Here is a 22,291-nt window from a genome sequence, read left to right as displayed (position 1 = left end):
TCAACGTTGGCTGTATTTATTCTATTGTTTTTTCCACATCTAACTTAGAGCCCTCTGTCCTACCACAGCTCTGGCTTAGGTGAGCAGATATAAGTGCTTGCAGTTATCCATTAAGCATTCTTCTCTGTTTAAATACTGAGCAGATAAACTTTGTTTTAGAATTAGAAGGGGGTGTTTAATGCTGAAATTGTCATACAATTGACACTTTCTCCTAGCTGTATTGAAAGAAACAGAATTCTCTCATGAGAAAATTAAATTTCACACAGACCTGATGTGTAATTTCTGTTTTGCTTAGTAATGAGTTAATTCCTGCAGCTGACTTAAATGTGCTCTTTAGAACAAGGGAGAGTAAGAAATCATCTCATTGAGGATGTACCTGTTTAGAGGCAAACTTAAAACCCTTTCAGACTTCTTAGCATTATACATGCTTTGTTTTATGGAAAATGTAAGATGTTAGTGTGTTGTTGTTACAAAGTGAGGGGTTGAGATGCTATGCTGTTGCTAATAGACTTTAGATTTCAGTATCGTAGGGTTGCCAAAAATCAGATAGAGAAATACTGTATACCTTGGCAAAGTGTAGGTTTTCTTCCACATGCTTTTCTGAAATGGCTTGGTCTAGATCTTCTCAAGCTCACGCTCAGGCTTCTGTGATCTTGACAGTGCATCTTTAAGTGTCTTTGTTTCCAGTCACATTATTGTAAATGTGGAGTTACACTGACATTTTCTTGGCTATACAGTATAGTATATTTACTGTTAAACTTAAGACTCAAAATTCTACCTCACTAAATTCCAAGGTTTTTGTCTGATGCTTGATTTCTCCACTGGTTCACCTTCATGAACTGGAAAGTCAAAATATATGCTGTTTCTCAAAAACTTCTTTTTTCCTCCCCACTCTGCTAGATATGTTAGAGGGTTTGTTTTCCCTTGAAAGATCGTGGTATTAAGGATCTTCTAAATAGCAATAAAGTAATTTATACATTTATTGCAATTGGTTTATCTTATTTTTATGTGTATAAAGATACATGGCAATCATCAACACCATGAAAGGATACTGACCTCAGGCTGATCTTGGAATTTGTTTTCAAGTAGGTCAAAATTTGCTGGACACCTTGTGATACAGTAAATTATTAAAAATAGTTTTTCTTACATTTTTAGACACATTCTTAGGGAAACTGTCACACTTGCCAAGTTTCCTTTGCTCATGAGAGTTAACACCTGAGTTACACACTGTGTAACTCAGATTAATTGTGTTCTGGTGCCTGAATTGGCAGTTTTCTGTACAATTGTGTTGTAATACAGTTGGTAACAGTAGCTGTTGCCTGTGAGGCTGTATTAGAATATTTTTGGCCTGGTATGTGCTGTCTTGTGACACTGGCCTTGATTTTGTATGTATATATAAATATATATGTGTATGTATATATATTTTAAAGTGTGTGGTTATATAAACCAGTTGAGTCATAACTGAAGTAACCACAGGAAAATTTGCCAGTAGAAAGGATTATGATGATAGCTGGTACTGTGGGGCTGAGCCTTGCATTGTTAGAGCTGTTCAGCCTGATACTTCATGGCTCAGCACAGAGAGGGGGATAAGCACTGTGATGCAATTTAATAGCAGTTTAACTGTGTGTGTTTGCGTGTGAAAAAAGCTCTGGCTTGTACCCCTGCTAAAGGCTTCATCTCTAAGCTGGTGTACTTTTTTCACATTTGTAACCAGAGGCTTCAAAATATACTCTGTGGGCGTGCATGTAAATATTATTTGTATACAGGATAATTTATGAATATTAGCATTTTAATGTTAAAAAAAAAACTTAACATTAAATTAGATCAAAGAATAATATTAAAACTTGGATTAATGTAGGGAATTTTGGGGCAGCCATGTGAAGAATATCCGTACTGTGTAGTGCTCTGAGCACCTCGGTGGATTTATAAGAAAATTCCTTTTTTAAATTGTTTAAATGCCAGTTTTTATGGTTTTTTTCATTAGCTTATGCTTGAACTGCCTCAATAACTCTGCACAATTAACAAATCCTTGTTCCATACAGTATTATAAATATGCTCTCCTCTTTGAACAGTACCTCATGTACTTTTTCTGGCAAGATGCGTGTAGCAATGTGCAGTTTTCTGGTTTAGTACAGTTTGTGTGGAAAATGCCAGTTCCAATTTTATTTTGAGTGGGTTGTATTGTATTTGAAGTGTCCGGGTCACACCAGGTCACTTGGTGTGTTCAGTGACATGATTTAGACTCTAGGAAGCAGAGAACAGGAGGAAAGAGAAGCAGGTAACGTCTGACATTTCTGTAAGGGCACTGCTCTTACAGGAATTAATAACCCCCTGCTGTTCTTAGGGAATACATAGGTCTTATTGCACGAAATGAATAGGATTATTTGTGAAATCAAGTTAAAATAGTAATTGCTTTTTTTTAAATAGCAAATTGTATTTAGGTAATGAGTTGAAACAAATCTAAACCATACTTGATAGTTACACAGGGACTGTATTACCAGTACTAAATTTTGATGCTAGTAGAGACTTTTAAAACAAATTCAAGCTTTCCTTCAGTATTCCTGAACTAATATGGTTCCCCCCCCCATTTTCTTCTTAATTTTTACAATGTCTTTTGTTTCTTTACAAAAAGTTCTTCGAGCATACACCCCAAAGTTTTATTCTGTCCAGAAAAAATACTGTTCTTGCACATAATTTTCTGTATGAAAGTGTAGGTTTTAAACAGCTTTACATATAGGGAGAATTCAATTTGCTGATCTATTAAGTTACAGCTAATTTTTAATACCTGCCGATGCCAATATTTGTCTAAGTTTTGGTTATTGCCCAGGTAAATTGTGTACTTGCTGTATATTCCTCCAATTTGAATACTTTTGTTCTCTTGAAGTTTTAATTGTGATTACCTGTTCTATAGATAGAAATGAATTTTGTGTAGTGTGTCTTCTGACTATTATTCAAATAATTTCTGCAATGACTGCCATAGTGGATATTTACAGTAATTTCACGATTATAAGCCGCACTGATTATAAGCCGCACTTCTGGGTTTCAGCAACTTTTTGGTTTTTGTCCATACATAAGCCGCACCTGATTATAAGCCGCATGTTACAATACAGAGTGTGATAAAAGGTATCTGTTCTATCACCATCTGTTGAGGGTGGGGACAGTGATCCTTATCTCAATGGCAGATAATTTGCTAATGGGCCATCCATTGAAACCAGGCAAGGCATTGTTCTTTATCTTTTCACACCCCATCCTTCCTCCAGCGAGTCATTGTCTGCTAATGGCCCATTGAGTCCCACTGCGTGAATGATAAAATTACTGCATCCCATTGAAAGTTGCTCCAGCCAGGGGGAAGAGCCCAACATTTCTTACCAAGATAAAAACAGAGGTTTTGGGACAATAAGGTAGCCCCTTTCTCCACTGGACTCCAGAGGAAAACCGGATTTCTCCACATCACCACTGGACCTCCAGAGGGAAACTGCACCTTCTGCAGGAGCACTGCTCCAACTGAGCCACATCTGTCACTGCAAGGGGACTGCAATCACCATTTAATGGGACTGCTACCAACACCCTGCCTGATGGTGTCAGGTTGTACTCTGACTGTGTCAGGGTTTGGAGTTTGTTCCTTTGTAGTACTGTATTTCTATTTTAATTTCCCTGGAAAAGAACTGTTATTCCTAATTCCCATATTTTTGCCTGAAAGCCCCTTGATTTCAAAATTATAATAATTTGGAGAGAGGGGGTTTGCATTCTCCATTTCAAAGAGAAACTCCTGCCTTTCTCAGCAGACACCTGTCCTCCAAACTAAAACAGCAACTTTTCGTTCTTTGTCCATATATAAGCCGCACCTGATTATAAGCCGCACTTTGGGTTCGGACCAAAATTTTAGTCAAAATGGTGCGGCTTATAATCGTGAAATTACTGTATTCTTTGCTACGTCAGACAATCATGTTGTGGGAGTCTCCAGGATAAACTATGTTTCAAAAATGAAAATTAATTTATTTACTACTATTAATAATCACTGTTGATGTTTCAAACAGATCTTACAAACTTATCTTTGCAAAGATTGATATTAAAATGGCAGCCAGTATTTTATGGGTAACCAATGTCCCCTCAGAGGGCCTTCAGTCCCTGCAGGGCTTCCTTGTCCTTTTAAATCCCTGCCATTAGAGACTGGTAGTTAACAATCTCAGCTCCCATGGTTATGAACCTGGCTGGGCAGGTGGGGAAAGATATGAAAACTGATAGGTAAGCCCAGGAGAAGTCTCATTTTTACACTGTGCAATGGATTAAGGGGTCAATCTATGACACCATGGCTCAATACTGGGAGGACAGTGAGCAGCATTGTGCAATTTAATAAAATTATTTTGGGAAGTTTCCTGAACTAATTGTAAAGTCCAGAGTTCATACCAGATGACAGATTCAAGCTGGTGTTTCTGTGACATATCCATAGCTCTTCCATTCATTTTCTCTGGAACAAAGGTGCAAAAAAGGATACTGCTCTGCTGATCCTCTGGTGCCTCTAGTAAGCAATTCTGTTACTGGGGAAGAACTTTGCTTTTTGATCTTGAGGGATGGGGGCAACTTGGTATCTCTATGCTAGAAGACAATTAGTACCTTCTCCAATAAACAGTGTGCATTGAGATTTGAAATTTTTTTTGCCCTCCATTCTTGCACTTCCCCTTGCTTTTGCTTTATTATGGAAGGTGGATGGAAAGAAATTCCTCTATTTATGTAGTCTTAAATGAAAGTGGTTTTTATTTTGCCTAATTATAATGTTGCATCTGCATTTATCCCAATGGCACTTAAGTGGTTAGACTATTGATAGGTTGCCTGCCTTTCATTTTTCTTCTCAATTTGATTAATGCTTTCAGCTTTGGATATTTTAAGCCTACCACCTTGTATCTATTGTCAGAACTGCTTCTGGTTTTGAGTGTCAGTCTGGTTTTCTTGTCATCTGTGTTTTTTCCTGCTCCCTCAGTAATAAATGTGTGGAACTTTGTCTTGTCTTAGTTTGTTTATATAATTATCTTACTGTGAATTTTGAGTTATTTGTTAGAATATAAATGAGTTTATTATATTATTGACAATATTACATCTAGTATAAAAAGAGAAATAGTTTTAATTGAAACCAACAAGAAGAGGCTGAGAACTAGTCTTAACGTATTGAAAGTTAAAATATTTGAGAATAGTATTTCTCCATCAAATATTACTACTCTTTTCATCCTCTTACTAGAAAGTCTAGACCTAAAATATAATTTTGGATAATAATTGGAATCATTCTTCACAATGGACTTCTGCAATATATGGCCTAATGCTAGATTGATTAGTTTGTGTGCCTGACATGCAAAACACAATCAGCACTGTTATGGTTTGTGCTGTAGGTTTTTTGTAATTGATTTCAGATGTTGAATTTTATCTGAAGGAATATCATTACTCTGAAACAAAATTGGATAAAGAAGCTATAAAAGATAGAAACTCATACCTTGAGTACCTAGTGTAACAATCTACAATGTGATTTTTTTTGTCAAATCATTTATTTGATCAACATCATAGCAGATGGTAACCCTAAAAAGTATATTATCGTGTTTACACGAACATTAGAGCCTGTGTCTCTTGAAATAAGTTTTAAATATAGTCTTCTTTGTCTTATGCCAGCAAGAACAACCTTCATTTCAGTTTGATTGTAAGATCAAATTTTTTTTATTAAATGAATGTTTGGATTTGTTTCTTCAGAATGAACACATGTTGAAATAATGAGGCAACATGTTTCTTCAGGTTTGCTTCTAGAATAGCTTAAAATCTCACAGTAGCATCATGAAAGTTAAGATGTTAAGCAGAGCCCGTTTAGAATCTGATGCATAAAGCCAGAAAGCACCTCATGACTTGGCTGTGTCCCCCAAGGTGAGTGAGGAGCACACAGCCTTTCCTGTGTGCTGGCCGAGCTCCTGGGTTTGGGCTGGCCCAGGTCAGCGGTGTCCTTGCTGGGACAGCAGCACTGAGTGCTGTGGAGGTGCCCTGTGAGCCAGCCCAGCCCCAGACTGCCAGCTGAGCCTGCTCAAACAAGCATCACACACAGAGAATTGCTCCTTAAATAAACTGCAGCATAGGTGCTACAGAAGTAGTAATTTTGGTTGAGAACTATGAAATCAGGAGTCATTTCAATTACTTTCCGTCCCCAATGTCTACTAAAAAAAGGAAGTGGGGGTAGAACCTTGTTATACTCCTGTCTGCCTGAATGCATATGTCTGTATAACAATACAGTTCAATTTCCACCTTTTTTGGTTTACCTACAGAGGCTGAGATACTGCAGCCTTGCCCTGCATGTTTTTCAGTGCTCTGCTGACTGTCACAGCTTTCCTGTGCCCTTTAACATCCATGATGAATTAATGCATACTGGAGTTGGTCACTGCATTTCCTTGTGGAAGATGTTGGTCCCCCTAGTCCCTGTGCTCTCTTTTGTGTTTCCTAGGAAAACACTAGAACTCTTTTCATGACACTTCTGCTTTGAGACTTTATTGAATTTATTACCATAGATGAGTCCCATCTTCTTTCTTACCAAGTGTTCCATGCTTGAGGGGTTTTTCACTGAAAAGTGAATCTGATGATCCTGGCTCAGTCATGTAGAGTTACTCTTGGCTGTGTTAAGGTGTGCATTGTTTGTTTGTTTGTTTGTGCCCATCCTGCTAGAAATGGTCTGCATCTTTTTCTCATCCAACATTTGTGTGGTTTCCACCTGTCATCCATGGAAAACACATTACTGTACAAAGCAGAACAGATTCCTTGAGCACCATGGTAAACACACATCTGATCTCCTGGTTAAGTGTTACTGGCTACCTGGGTCAGCACTTGTTTGGTGTCTCATGTTGATGGAGACCAAGGGCAGCAGGGGTATCATTCCAAATCAAATCCAGGTGTCCAACAGCAGTAAGTCAGAGTGCTGGTGTTCTGTGTGCAATGTATGATGTCTTTTTTTTCTCATAGCCTTCGCAGAGCATCTAAAATGTGAAAGCATCTTCCTTGTGTGAAAATTATGTGTAAGAGATAGGTCCACATGTAAGCCTGTTTGGGGCTTGTAAGAATAAAAAATGCTGCATGAAAAGGAGGAAAAGGACACCTGGCAGGAAAAAGGAAGTTTACTATTCTAGCTAACTGTACTGACCATTTTTAGAAAAAAAGAATTCTGGGAACTAGTCAGAAATTATTTTCTTCTCTATCTGAAACAGTTACATTTTGGTTTAAAGCAGTTGCTTTAAACAATTTATTTGCATAATTCAAATGATAGAATTAAAATACTAGAATTTTTAGCTGTACATGTGCTGATTAAGCAGAACCATAACATAAGTCCTTATGTCCTACTGACTCAAATTTTTAAATGAGTAGCATGTTTTACTGATTAGCATCTGAACACTCTATGCATAACCATTATCTAGTGACATATTTCCTGATATGGGTTGATATAACTCACTGTATATTAAACTTCCCCAAGGACTTTGTCTTGCAGTAAGATATTATTTTCTCCCCCCCACATATGTCTCTTTTGAAACTAACGCAATGGAAGGCTTGTTATGATAATGACTGGATTAGTAGCACTGTTGTTTCTGGCAGAAAAGAGTCAATTGTGCCAAAAGATTACTTTTGCCTTTGTCAGTGCCAGCCACGACTCTTTACTCAGCTCCTGGACCAGATACAATGAAACAACAACAATGCTGTCAGCTGCAAAACACAGTAAACTTCCCCAAACTGCTGGCTCAATATAGTGGTGGTTTTGCATTTTCAAAGAGTGTTCTTCAACCTTGAGGATCTTTCCTCCTGTACACAAGAAGTGTCTGTATTTTTTATTTGAGTGATTTACTGTTCTTTCAGTTTAACGTTCCTTTCTGCAGGCTGTCTTTGTCAAAACATTATTTTATAGTTCCATAAAGCACATTTCTTAAGGAAATAATGATTAGAATAGTAATAATCCATAGGTAGTTATTTACAGTATTAACTTATATTTGATTTTGCAGTATGACCATATGAAAGATATGCATGAAAATTTTATAGTTACATAATATGCATAAAGCTTTAAAATTTTAAAGTTAGAGTTTAGAGATGATTGTATAGAGTAGCTTGCATTCTATTCTTATTTATAAATTGGGACACTTAGTTCTTATTTATAAATTATGACATTATAAAAGTTTATAATAGTTTATAATATATATCACATAAAGAATTTATACTTTATATCAAAGTTCTTTATGAGAAAAGTTTGTGTCACAGGGAAGTAATGAGCTGCATTTTGTAGGCCAGGGAACTTTGAAGCCTGCAGTTTAGGATGGAAGTGTTCCATAGGTGACAAAAAAATGTCTTGTGAAACAGATAATCAGGAACCTAGTTGTTAGAATAGTAGCAGCCTTATCCTGTGTGAAGGAATTAACTATAGGAATTCAGGTGCTTTTGCAATTAGCTGTTTGGGAATGTGGCTTAAAGGTGGCTTGACCAATTAAATTTGGCTAGAAATAGGACAATACATGGAATATGTACTCTGATACAGTGTTTAAAAATCTCCCTATCTTTTCTTTCCCCTTTCTCTTGTGAGCTGTAACCTGGATTTGCATAAAGGGAACTGATTCTAAAAGAACCGTTACAGAGTGTAAAAAATATGACTGTTTTAGTAGGGCAGAGACCATGATTCTCTGTGGGTTTTTTAAGCCATTGAAATATTACCAGTCTGTCTTGCCTTTTTTCCCCATTACGCTAAAATATCTTGTGTGTCACATAAAGGCCAAGGAGGGGAAATAATTTTGCACATTTTACAATACTTAAGCAAGACACAAGAGCAAAGAGTAGCTAACAAGTATGTGCTTCACAGTATGTGCTGCAATATTTCAGTGCTTGCTTGAGATGCAGATAAATGAGGCTGCTCAAAAAGCCGTGATGTTCACATCGTTGTGCTTGTTTTGTTACTCATGCTAATTTCTTATGGATTGGGTTGGGCAAACAGCAGATTGGCAAATTTCTTGGCTTTTTATGCTCCTGTTTTCAGCAGCTGCAGGTGTCCAAATGAACAGGTTCCTCTGTAGCCAGCTTAATTAATAAGGAAGCTGTGAACTTGAAGCTTTGCTTTTAGAAACTCTAAGTATATGAAAGCAGATGAATTTACTTAGTGTATGGAAGTGGATGAATATTTTTTTCAGGTTGCATCAGAGAACATTTTTTTGCCATAATTTCTCATAGGTTTGTATTTTTATTTTTATTTCTAGGTATGGATGAGAGAACAGGTGCCACATCCTGGGGAACAAGCGGTCAGCCAAGTCCTTCATATGAATCTTCAAGGGTAAGATACCCATGTAATAATTCATAATGGAAGTTTATGGGAATGTACTGTGTAAATCAGTAGATGATTCAGCTAAGTTTTTGAAGGGAAACTCCTTTAAATATGCAGATTAGCATATTTTAGAGATTTTAATGACTTTAAGGAACTAGAGCAGCAGTTTAGATTTCTAAGACTAAAAAACATATAGACTGAGAATTCATGGAAATAAACCATATGTAACTGTATGCTTGAAAGATGAGCATATATTTTATTTAACATATATTCAGAAAATGAAAGTAGAATTTGTGTTACTTAGGAGCAGATTTATTGGCAAAGGGCACTTAGCTCCCTGTTAGCATTAACCAGCTATAGTATATGCTGTGTCATGATGTCGAGGAGAGGCTTTTCTTTTTGAATACCTTCCTCCTGTTCTTGTTCCAGCTTCATCCATCCCACTTATTGAGCTGAAGATTCTTGATAATATCTGATATCCTAAAATAAAATGACCCTTTTCAAACTCAACTCAATGGTCAAAGCAAGCTTCCCCCTAATTACTCACATTCCTTTTCATCTACTCCATTTTCTTTTTATGAATATTTGCTCCCTAAATGGACAATGAGCTATGTACCTAATCTAGATAAACACAGCATACCTGATGTTCTGATTTCAGTGCCTTTGAGTCAGACCTGTGTTAGCACTTGCACCTTTGCATCTTTCTTGTGCTGTGGAATGAAATGGGTAGGCTGCAAGACTTTGTTCAGCTCACTGGGTGTTATTATGGCCTCTGCCTTGCTTTGGAAGACAGCAGTACAAAGTTTTCTCATGAAGTCCTGATTTTTCCGTTGATCATTAGTAAACAAACTATAATAAATGTAGAAGTACTTTGTGTTGAAGAAATATTTCTGTGCAATGTGAAAATTAGGCATTCTTTTAAAAACTTCCTGCATAACTTGGGGCATGGAGCTGAACCTTCAAATGCCTCCTCTGCATTTGAAATGGAATCATGCTATGCAGTTTTATGCAACTCGTATTTTTATCATGTGTTTGGTGTTTTGACTCTCTATGTTGCTGATCAATTTTAATCAATTATGAGTTAAGCTCACCTAACTGGAATTTGATCTTTTGATTCATTGGCTGTGTGGTTGTATTAATCACAATTTTTTGCATGGTAGAGGATCAGCCAGCTAGTATTTGAGTCATGTAAAGTCAGTGAGCCTTGTAGGTTAGCCTTTTTTTGTTTTTTAATTTTTTTTTTATGAGGCAGTTAAGAATGGTAATCTGGAATGTAATTTAGATGACAAGAGTTTTGATTTAAAGAAAATTCAATTCCTTTTCACAGGAAAACTTCATTCCTGTATTCTCCTCAGGAAAGTGAACACTAGAAATATATATTCTCTGTATATAGAATTGGTGAGGATTAAGAGCCACAAATTAATTTGTCCTGTGGCTGGTATTTTCTGTAAAAAAAAAAAGTAGATCACAGGAATTTCTCTTCTGAATTCACTGAAAAAAGCAGTGGACTTTGTTTGCCAGTTTAAATCAAGATTACATGCATGAATTTTGGCTGTGCTGTATGGTCTTTAGTTTTTGGTTTTCTTCCAACTGATGAGGCAAATTACTGATTCAGGATTTTTAATAACGATAACTTCTGTCTACTCTTGTGTGTGCTGCTAGACCAGATGTCTCTGAGAAAGAGCTAAAATGAGTGTGTGGGTCTGTATTGTGAGAGTATATATTGGCTTCTCAGAAGGCAGGGCAAATCATACACAGTTTTTCACATTTCTAGGTAATTCCTTGTGTTGATTAACACAGAATTTAAGTTAGATGTAATTGTCTTAGATGTTCAACTTTCTAATCCAGTGCTTTTCCCCATAATTTCAATACAGAATGTTATTCTTGTCCTAATTGTTCTTGCTACTTGTTTGTCTGTTTACAGGAAAATGGCAGCCTGCATGGAAAAAGCTCAGATCTCTCCACAGACATAGAAAAGTTGAAATCTCAAGAGGTACCACTTATTATTTTTATATTGTGTGTGATTTTCAATTTTTTTAAAAGTCCATATGTAGCCTACTACTGGAGTTTTCTGTTAAATGTCACAATATAGTGTCAAAATTATCAAGAATTTAAAGTATTGGTTCACTGTTGGCTAGAATTTCCAAAGACATGGAAAGATAAGCAGTTTACAAGTGAATAGAATTGGAATTTGGTGATAATTTAATGCATACCTATTGAAGGCTAATGAAAAAAGATGGTGGAATACTGGCTAAAGGATATTTTTCTTTCCCAAATCCTGCTGAAGGTCTGTTCAGTTCAGTATAAATGGTCTGACTGTGACCAGCAATGATGTATAAGGTAAGAGTGTAAGCATAGGGCAAATATTTTGCCACCTTTACTGTGTACTCTCCTGGCAAAACCCCAGCTCTTGGCTTAGGTTTCCTGGACAGAGCCACCTTTTGGACATGGTTCTCATAGCTATTGATGGGCTTGCTCTCTGCTATTTGTGAATTTTTCTGGCTTTGGTCATGGTTTTGGCAACAATTGCAAGGATTTTGTGCTAAAACTTACGGATTTTTTTGTCGTATGTGTGCCTCCCAGTGATGTAACTGATTTCCACCATGTTCCATTGTTCCAAATAGTCACTGATGTACTTCATAATTTTTATTCTTTTCCCTGCAAACACCTTTATTTTATGTGCCACTTCTATGTTCAACCAAGCTGAAGTATTGTAATCTATTGGCATCTGCTTGTATAGTAACTGCTCCTAATCTGTGGTTAGTTCTTGGTACAGTTCCCTGAATCTCTCTTCTGTGGAACTTCAGAGTTAAGGCATTTATGACTGCATGCTGTAGCCAAGAGGAGGGTGTACCATAAGTTTCTGCCTCACATAATGATAGATGCATTCTCTGTTCCTTTCTTACTTGTTGCTAAATCATACATTTTTGATTGCCACTGAGCTGTTAAGTGATACTTTTTCAAAAACTGTGTAGAAAAGGAATATTTTCTTGTACATTGCACCATAGTTACCACATTGTTATGGCATTAAGCTATTTTTGAGCATGTTCATTTTGTATTTTACACCAAATTTTATCTGCTCTTTTATTACCAATTTCACGGAGAACTTGCTTTGCAACTCTGCACTAACTTTTAGTTAGGGTTATTTAAAAAAAATTTGCTATCAGCAAACTTTACTGTATTTGTTTACCCACTCTTTGATTTATTCATGGAATTATTGAAGAGTGTTAGTATGGGTACGGGTTTTTTGGGAATTGAGGAAAACATATTGGTAACTTCTTTTAACTGTGAAAATGACATGTATGTTCCTGTGCTTGAGGTTGGGCGTTTGTCATGTGTTTTAATCTTTTCATCAGTATTTAATTCAGACAAGAACCTTCTCTCATATGTAACAGCAGTTTACTTTAAGAGTCTCTGGTGATACCTTATTGAAAGCTAAACCATTCTTACTTCAGTAGTGTTTTGAAGTAACATTAAAGGCTAGGAATCAGCAGGCTTGAGAAAACTTCATATAGGAAGTTTTTTCATTACCTAATGGTAAATAGGGTTCTAACACTGAAAGAACAGCAGGTATTTTATGTTTGAATTTGCTGTGACCATCTTAGATTTGTGAAAAGGTACAGATTGAGACATTAATGGCTTCTGTGTGCAAAATCTCTTTTGCATAAGCCAACTGTTTTGTTAGAAAAATGAATAATATAAAAAGATACCTATTGTGGGATGTGAAGAAAAAAGTAGGAAATCTTTGTTGTTTATAGGAATAATTCAGAAATGGTAACAGTCACTGGAATTCTGGGATGTGATGGCCCCCTTATTCTTGAATGGTTGTACTGAAGTCCACGTGCAATACCAAACTTGTCTCTTGTGGGGCTTGTTTTTCATCCTAGTCTCCAATCTTGTTTTACCTTTTTGTGTGCAGCAGTGGTGGTTTTTCAATTAATATCTTTGGTTGATGTATGCAAGTCTCTCCCTTATCTGAGGGATATAGAGCTACAGGTATTTTTTCATGTGCTCATAATGCCTTGCACTAGAAGAGGAACTCTTGGTGTGTTTTGCAGAGAATGGTAAAGCTGCTTTTTGGAAGTCTTGATCAAAGTCTTGAGCACTTTGAAGCAAATTCTGAGGTACTTGACGTGGGTACCATGTCTTCTGCATGATAATTTATTGCCCTACAGCACTTGAAAGTTTTGTCTTCCTGTTGTGAGATGATACTGAACTTTTTAGCTTTCCTGCTGTATTTGCGAGTTGTAATTTATACTCATAACGTAGCAGCAAATTGGTATAATCACTTTTTTGGGAGTAAGCATTCTATTGTAATTAAACATTTTTTCAGTTATAGTTCTTGTGGTGTGGCTAATGATTGCTGTTTCATGAAGAATAATGCTCTGCAAGATTTTCTTTCGTTGTTTCGGTTTTGTTGTGACATACAAGAAGCAATAAAAGGAGCAAGTCAGTTTTTGATCTGTTCAGATTGCTGTCTCCAAACAAGCATATCTGAAATGTGTTTCATAAGACATTTCATGATGGATTTCCTTTTCATATATACACACATAATAATTGGAACTGTTAAAAATGTAGCATAAATTAGCTGAGGCATTTTTCTTCCAAAATCTGAACTGCGAGTGTTTCAAATAATTTGCAACACGTACATAGCAGTAAAAGCTGTGAGTGTACATTTTGACCTGATTTAACATGAATCTAGCATCAGTACTGAGGACACAGTTTATCCTCCTGTTCCTTTACACAACTCTGCTATGTATTTAATTGAAACCAGAGTGGCTTCAGTGAAGATGGCACTGTAAGATTAGGTGGTTTTGTAGCATCAGCCAACAGGTTGTTCTCTCTACTCTATGGAAAATGCTCAGGCATAAATTGGAATCTGAAATACTTTATGCCCAAACTACACTCCCCTCACCCCAAGTAGTAGTTTTAATTTGCAAAGAAGTCCAAAAATAGTAATGGGATAGCAGGTTTTGAAATAGTATTTTATACCTCTTAATCTCAGGTACATAACAAGAAGGGAAGCTGTTAAATAGCAAAACAAGACAGGAGGGACACAGAAACACAGTAAGTGTTATTGAGTCTGTTGTATTTGTGTCCTTTTGTCCTCTGATTTTTTTTTTTTTTTTTTAAAACAGGGAAGGGAGGTTGTTTGGTGTTTCTGCTGCTGGTTATTTGCTTTTCCTGATGTATTCTACAAGGTAGCAGATGATTCACTGTGGAATTAAAGCCCAAATTAAATATTCCATATTCAGTGCTCAGGACACTTGCAAATGGAGCCTACTTTATAATTTGATTCATGAGCAGCATTTTTCAAAGCAAGTAGTGTTTTTTAAATTCTGAATGCTTTAGTCAGGTTTTCAAGTATTTTCTTTAAGCACTTGTTTTTAGTCTGTTGGCTATACTTCTATCTTTTTATCTCCTGGTTTATAGCTTAGATAAGAGCTAGAAAAATCTGGTTTTTATCATATGAATTTTTCATTTCAGCAATATTGGAGGAGTGGATCTTTTGGTTGTGGTTTTTGTTTTGCCTTTATTGCAACTACCTACCACATTGAAATTAGCATTGAAGTCTGTCCACAAATTAGTTTTCCATGTGGCCAGGGAATTGTCCCATTGCATATCATGTTGATATTTGTCTCACAGGAGTTTAGAGAGGTGTAACTGGCTATTGGGTTTAGCTGTTTAAAATCAGATTTGTCACTCAGTAACTTAACTTCTTGGAAGTGGATTTAGAGCTGGAGAAAATGATGTTTATTAAAAAATAAATAACATTCGAAATAAATTTGAAAAAAAGAAACTGTTTTCGATTGTTCTCCATTCCTGTACACATGGTTTTCATGTGTGCAGAACTGATATGGGAAAAGAACCTAATGAATTGTTTTAGAACTCTGGTACAAAGCATTACTTAGGGTGACACTTAGAGGATACTTGTGAAAGCTGTCTTGACTTTTCCCAATAATATGTGAAATCTGGGGTAGTGATACTGCTTTCACCCCACCATGTAGCGGGTGACCAAATAACACAAACAGCTGCATTTCTCTCTTTAGGATATTGTAGTTGAATGTTAACACTTGCTGATGGTTACAAAGGAGGAATTGTAATTAAAGCTAGAAAGTGGAGCTAGAAAGCTCCTTGTTTCTGGTGCAATTGAGTGGTGTCCATCAGCAAACTGCATTTATTCCGCTGTTTAAGGAGTACTGTACAAGCTTCTTGCACAGCTCAGGGATGTGGGTTGAAGTACTGGCTGTTATCAGGGGGCTGGGAGGTGGCAGACATGGAGCCTGCAGAGGGAGAGGTATTTGTTTCCTGGCACATGAGACAGGTCTCAGCTTGGTACCTTGGCTTCTGGGCTGTAGCAGGCAAATGACAGCAACAAGGATGAAACAGTGTAAGGAGTGTGGGGAGACTCCCATCATCATCCATCTGCTCCTGACTTTGTAACATGATGTTGGTCATTGCTGGGAAACAACATTGTTCCCACTGATAGTTTGCTGCAAGGCTGTTGACGATTTAAATGGAGTTATGGCCATGACCTGTGACGATGTGATGTTTCTTGATGTTCTGTTAAGATCAATGAACATAGTGCAAGTGACCCTCAAGGCAAAAAGGAAGAGTACTCTTATCTGGATCTATTTTTAGCTTACCTTAATTTTTGCAGCATTCTTCCTGATCTTCCTGTATTCAGTAAACCAAGCCAGGTTTTTGGCTCTCTAGTCTTTCCTCTAGGAGCCATTCACTGTGATACATAGATTAAATTGCTAAAAAATAATCTTCTTTTTCTTTTCTTTTTTTTTTTTTTTTTTAAGATTGTGTATTTCTGGAAGCATTCATGGTCATATAATTCATAATCTTTTAAATTCACTAGGATGTTGGTATGGCTATTGTACAGAGCCTCTTGTCTAACCTTGAGTCAGTGACTCAGCACAGTGTTCCTGGATGTAGTCAGTCTCTATGGCCTGTCTGCCTGTCTCTCACCGCCTCTGCATCTCGCTTTCCTTCCTCGCTTCCCCCCACCCTCCCTGTGTTTTTTCCTTTCTTGTTTGTCTTTAGAACTTTCAGATTAGTTTGGAGAGCCAGATAATCCAAAATAAAGTGGATTTTAGCAGTAGCTTCAGTCGTTCATTTACACATTAGTCATTTGGATGACTGTTGCCTGATTCATAAGTTCGTTGCCAAATTTAGCGTGCGAGGGACCTCAGTATTCCTGAGCTTTAAACAATTAATATTTGTTATTTAAAGTCAGCCAAACTATAAAACTCAAGGAATTGAAAGCAGCATTCATTAAGTTTAATCTTTTGGTCTGCAGCCACGTCAAACTGTGAACTCAACCATTCATTTTAGTGGAATTTTAATGTCTTAAGTTTAAAGGCAGTAATTGAGCTATATTGTAAATTGCTAAAATGCAAATGTGTGCTTAGTGATCTGGCAGCTTGGTTACGAGCCTTAGATTTTGGTCTGTTCCCAGGGACTTGTGTAGGAGAGGGCTTGGGACTAAGGGGGGAGAACCAAACAAAACCCCTGTTATCTCTAGTCTAGTGGACTAGAGCAAATGAAATGCTGTGGAGTAGTAAACTGTACAGGGAGGACAGCTCAATGAGTTGAGTATGAATTCAGTAAATACATAGGAAAATGGTGTGCCAGGTAGTGACAGTATCTTCTTAATTTTTCACATTTTGTCCTGAAGTGGAATCAAAATGTTGTGCCTGTTTGAAAACAAATCAAAAAACCCCACAACTTGAGTTAGGGTCAGGAGTACAGTTTTGCTTATGCATGGTCAAATGATGGTGTGACTTCAGAAGATAATTGCTAAGGGACAGTACTTTCATGTTTTTGAAAGGGAAGTAAAGGTAGAGGATTAATCCCACAGAAAACCTGGAACCAGTGCAATGTAAAAAGGTAGGGACAGTGAACTTGGAAAGGTTTTTGATTTCTTTTTAGGTGAGTTCTGTAATTAACTTTAACCAAAATGACAGAACTTTAATGGTCATTGAAAGATACTGAGTTTTCAGAGGTTAATTACCACTTTGTTTGTAAAATGTGTAGACTCATTGTGTCAGACCTCCTTTCATGATTTGGTAGGATAAATACGCCTAGTAAGGAATGTGTTTACTCTTGGTGTATGGGTTGGGGATTTTTTCCATTATGTCTTCTGAGTCTTCTAGAATAATACATTATGTAAGATGTTTTTCAGGTGTCCTGAAAGTATTTATGATTTTGCAATATAGTGTCAGATTTTTAATTGGTTTGGCTGTGCTAGCAACCCCTGTGCTTGGAAAATCCTGATACAGATAGAACCTAAATCACTTGGGCACTTGGGGCATCTCATCCAGAAGAGGTAGGAATTAATATTATAGTTGGAATTTTTAAATTGGTGGACTATATTTATTGGAATTATTAGAGAACGTTAATCCAGTGAAATCCCTGAAAAACAAATACAGTTAGGGCATTCAATGTTGAGAGTGCCTTCACTACTCAGTTAAATTGCTGCACTAATTACTAGTAGTCTTTCTGCTGCATTTCATAACAGATATTATATTAGTGGACAATACTTGTTGCTTTAATTTGTAGATGTATCTGACTTGGTCTTTCTGATCACAAACATTCAGTCAGACTGAAATCCAAGGAGAGACCTGTGCAAAATGAACAGTAAACAACATTACAAAATGCTGTAAGGGAGCAGTTAACCCCAATTGCACTTTATTTGGGCTATAACAGTACAGAAGGAAGTTTTTTCTTCCTTTGGGAAAGTTAAAACTTGCTTTTGTAATAACTATGTAAGAGGCTGGAACATGTAAGACAGTTTTGAGTATACAACTATGTCATCCAATCATACTCAAACTCAGTTTGCTTTCTGCAGACAGAAAAATGCCCTGAGCTATCTGCAGTCCCTTTAGAACAGAGTGCTTAGAACAGGAAATAAATTTGTCCAGTAGCTCCTATTTTGTAGGCTTTTTGCCAGTGATTTGCTAAACACTCCAGCTGTGCCCTCTGATGTATACTAATCCGTTGGTAGGTTTGTTGAGGAGCCACAAGGCAGAAATGGGGATGTCTATTCAGCATGGAATGTCTTTCCAGCCTTTCTGTGTTAAACGTGCCTGCAGGTAACAGGAGGTAGAAATGGTCCAAAGGGCTTCGGAAGACCACTTATAGTCCAAAGAATGACATCACCAGCCAGAATATGTACCATCAAATAGCTCTTCCCAAAGAGGGAAAGTAACTTTTGGCATGACTGATTAGTTCCTTTTTCCTCTCGGAGTCTGTATCAATCCAGCTATATTTAAGTGAGCTTCAGTAGGTTAGTCTTCAAAATTGTCAGGAACTGAGATTTCCTGCCTTTCTGAGAAAGGAAGAATGAAATTTGGCATTTGGCAGTATGTATTACTGAGTCCTGCTTAAAACATGGATTTGAAAAGGGGCTCTGATACAATTTTGTAAAAATCCCTCCCTGCCATCTTCTGCTGATTTTGCCATGAGGGATGAGTTCACGTGCTAGCCAATTGTGTTTTCTCTTCATTACTCAGTCACACAAGTAGGATGTGTCTTAAAACCCACTATCCTTCATTGGTATTCCAGGCTTTTTAAGGCTCTCAACTGTGTTCTTCTTTGAGCAGTGAGCATATGTTATCAATTTGCACTATTGTATTTGTTAAATACGTTTTTTGAGCTTTGATTGTATGACTAGAAGCTTCCAGTAGCTTTTCAGAAGCTGCTGGAAGCTTCTGAAGTTTTTTCTGTGATTGGTTACAACTCTTCCCAGTAGTAGTACTTTGCTGTTTACTCTATAGGTTAACAGTACAGATGCAAAAACAAGGAATGGTATCAGGAATGCAATTTTATTTGAAGTACAGCTTAAATGTGGAGAATGCTCTGAAAAAACTCTGTAATTTAAATCACTGTCCTTAGAGCTCTTGTGATTTTTCTTAATTTGCTTTTGTGAAGTGCAAAAGTTGTTAAATCAAAACTGCACATGTTTATGGTTCTTTTATGTTCATTTAGTGTGGGTGGGTTATATGTAGGAATCGACCCAGAGTTTCTAATCCCAAACAAAACTCTGCAGCCTGAGTTGATAATCCCTGACTGAACGCTGAGACTCTGAATAACTGGTGTCAGGCATGATGGCCAAGGTAAGAGCTCTTTACATTGGTACACTGCAGGTGAAGGCATAGGTTACAATTCATACAAGTGTAAATTTTCTAGTGGCAAATAATTAAATGCCTGATACAATTAATTTTAGGAATTGCAATAAAGTCCAGAAAAGACCAATTCTTCTTAAAGGGCTTGTATATCCCATATTAGTATGTTTTCACCCTGTATACCAAATGTTTTGTTTTCAATGGCTTTGGTGTTGTGAAGGATAACCCCAAGTATTTTCCATGAAGTAGTTGATTTGTCTGGTATTGTAGAAGTGCAGCTTGGATGCTGTGGTGATTGGTTGCAAGTGCATTTTGGGAAACTGAGAGGGTAAATGAAAAGAACATGATGTCAAGCATTCTTTGAAAGAATTTTCATGATAGAAGGAAGAATATTCCTTTTTGTGTAAACTATTCACCCAGTTCTCCAATTCCTCTATTTTGTGAGGTAGATATGCACTATTAACATGGGGAGGACCATTAAGAATCTTGTGCTTTAGGTAGATTGTGTTGCATGATGTGCAACTGTATATGAAATGAATCTTACTCTTGTTGTATTTTCAATAATTATCTTATTTACTCTGCAAACAAAGATGTTTTACAGATTTCAGTTTCTGGGCCTGTTTGGGTACCACTTGCTGAATGTCTGAGATATGGATCCTCTTTTATGATGTGATAGTGTCCTTTATAGTTTCTTTCTTTTAAAATAACTATAACTAAAGTCTCAAGGAAGATGTTTTAAAAAAACAACCGCGATAAGGAGTAAAAGCAGAGACACAAGTATAAAGCTACCTACTTAGGAGCTTTGTTTTTGATCATGTATTTGAAAATTTTTGTTTCTTTATTCAGCAGATTTAATTTCTTTGTTTCATTTCAACATAAAAATAAACTACATGTGGTGACCTTAGCTAGGAGCCACTCCATTTCCTCAGCAGCTGCTGTTCCACGCTGCTTGTCTGACAGACGGGGCTAGGTCATGGTTTCCAGAGGACACCCTTGTGGTCATAACCAAGTTGTAAATGTCACTAAGATTGTTTCTGAATGCCTATCACAAGTGTATCGCCGATTCTGAAGCAGATCAAGTCAGCCAAAGGTTCAGTGGGGAGCTGGGTCTCCGGAACGCTGCTGTGCAGCCGAGCAGCAGCAGGAGTGTGCCACGCATCCAGCAGCAGCAGCAGTGCTGTGACAGCTCTCTGGCCCTCACTTAGCAGCCCTTTGGTAGAACTGACAGCACGCCTGCAAAGATAGGGAGGCCTGTTTCAGCCCCATTAATGTTGTCTTCAATGTGAGCCTGCGGTCTGGAGAAATGATAAATGTTCAGTGATTGATGATTTTATAGTCCCAGGGCACTTGGGATGGTTTCTGGTAGCTGTGAACAATTTTCCCTCTTCTCCTAATTAGGCCTGAGCTTTAGGTTTCTGAACAAGAAGTGACTAGGTGTGAATTGTAAGATAAGGTTTGCACAGTGTTTTTCAAAACTTTGGCTACAAAGGAAGCACGATTTTGAGTGCCAGTTCTTTCGTGTTTTGGTACAGATTAAGTGATTCAGTGTGCATTTGGTAAGTCTGAAGGGCAAATGGCACATTTATGCCTTTATACAGAAAAGCTGATGGGATTTCAAAATGTCTCAAGGAGAGATTTATGTAACTAGGTTAATTAAAGAATACATACATCTAAGGACTGCTTTGTTTTCCATCTCCTCTGCCTTTGGTGGAAGCTTTCAATAAGCCAGTGTTTCCCGACTTTGAGGGTCGATCCAAGCCTGGTAAGCTGGCTGTGCTAATGGTAGAAAAATACATAAAAGTATTTCCGTTTCAGTGCTTGTTTGCAAATTGGATGACAAAGTTGTTTATTTAATCACTATATGGAAGCAAACCTTTTGTCAGTGAGCTGTGCTGGTTAGTAATATGATAGTGTCAAAATGCCTATTAATCTGTAACATTAATAGCAGGCTGCAAGAAGAAATGGAATTTGTTCTTCTCATCTGCACCAACGTTTTTTCTTAACATCAGTGACTCTTTCTGAACTTCTTACTGTATTTTATTAATACAAACAGAAAGCTTAGGGAAAAAAAAATTAGTTGGAAGTTCTTCAGACTGATTTTACTCTCTGTGGTTAGTGACTTAATACTAAGAGGATTCAAATATCAAAATATCTCTGTATTATTCAATTTTTAGAAATCTTGTCCATGAGGACACAGCTTATTAAGAAACTCTGTGGTTTCTTTTTGATGGGAAGAAAGTAATATGTGGGCAGAGAGTAATTTCTGTGAAACAGACCTGAAAGCCAACTTTTGTGATTAATGACCAATTGTGACTTTGCACATTTAATTAGGAAAGTGTCATTACACTCAATTAGCAGGGCTGCCAAATAATCTGTTTAATACTCTGGTCTTTTTTTCTCTAGGGTTTTGCAGACAGTCCTCATTACAGTGATCACTTGAATGACAGTCGATTAGGGCCTCATGAAGGATTGTCCCCGACACCTTTCATGAACTCAAATCTGATGGGTAAGTAGGTAATTCTTTACGAGTATCCCCTCAAAGCCTCTTTGGTCAGAAAGAGACATTTTTCATTCCCTTGTCTAGGCCTGACATGTCAAGCATCTGGAAGTTGCTCTGTTTCTCATAGCAACACTGACTTTCCTATTCAAATCTTTTTATGTTGGGTGAGTTCCTCATAAAGGCCATTATTCAGGACTTCTGAGAAGAAGGAAATACCAAGATTTTCTTAAATTGATCTAGAAAGCTGATATATTTTGATTTGATGTAAATTCTAAATTATTTTAAGGATTATTTTTCCTTAATTTTGTTTGGTAAGGCATTTATAGCAATTTTGTATTTCCGCATTGA

General features: G+C 37.0%; 1 protein-coding gene across 9 annotated transcripts in view; it reads left to right on the top strand.

Annotated features, from left to right (window-relative positions):
- Window positions 1-22,291, top strand: part of TCF12 (transcription factor 12) — a 162,397-nt gene that overhangs the window by 33,257 nt on the left and 106,849 nt on the right. For all 9 annotated transcript variants that reach the window (XM_033071036.2, XM_033071038.2, XM_033071037.2 and 6 more), the window contains exons 4-6: window positions 9,243-9,316; window positions 11,232-11,300; window positions 21,847-21,949. In XM_033071036.2, the coding sequence (XP_032926927.1) occupies window positions 9,243-9,316; window positions 11,232-11,300; window positions 21,847-21,949 (246 nt within the window). The remainder of the gene's footprint in view (window positions 1-9,242; window positions 9,317-11,231; window positions 11,301-21,846; window positions 21,950-22,291) is intronic.

The sequence above is a fragment of the Catharus ustulatus genome, chromosome 12, assembly GCF_009819885.2.
Source record: "Catharus ustulatus isolate bCatUst1 chromosome 12, bCatUst1.pri.v2, whole genome shotgun sequence".
NCBI classification, from domain to species: Eukaryota; Metazoa; Chordata; class Aves; order Passeriformes; family Turdidae; genus Catharus; species Catharus ustulatus.
The sequence above is the reverse complement of the archived record's forward strand: the minus strand, read 5'-3'. Positions and strand labels throughout refer to the sequence as shown.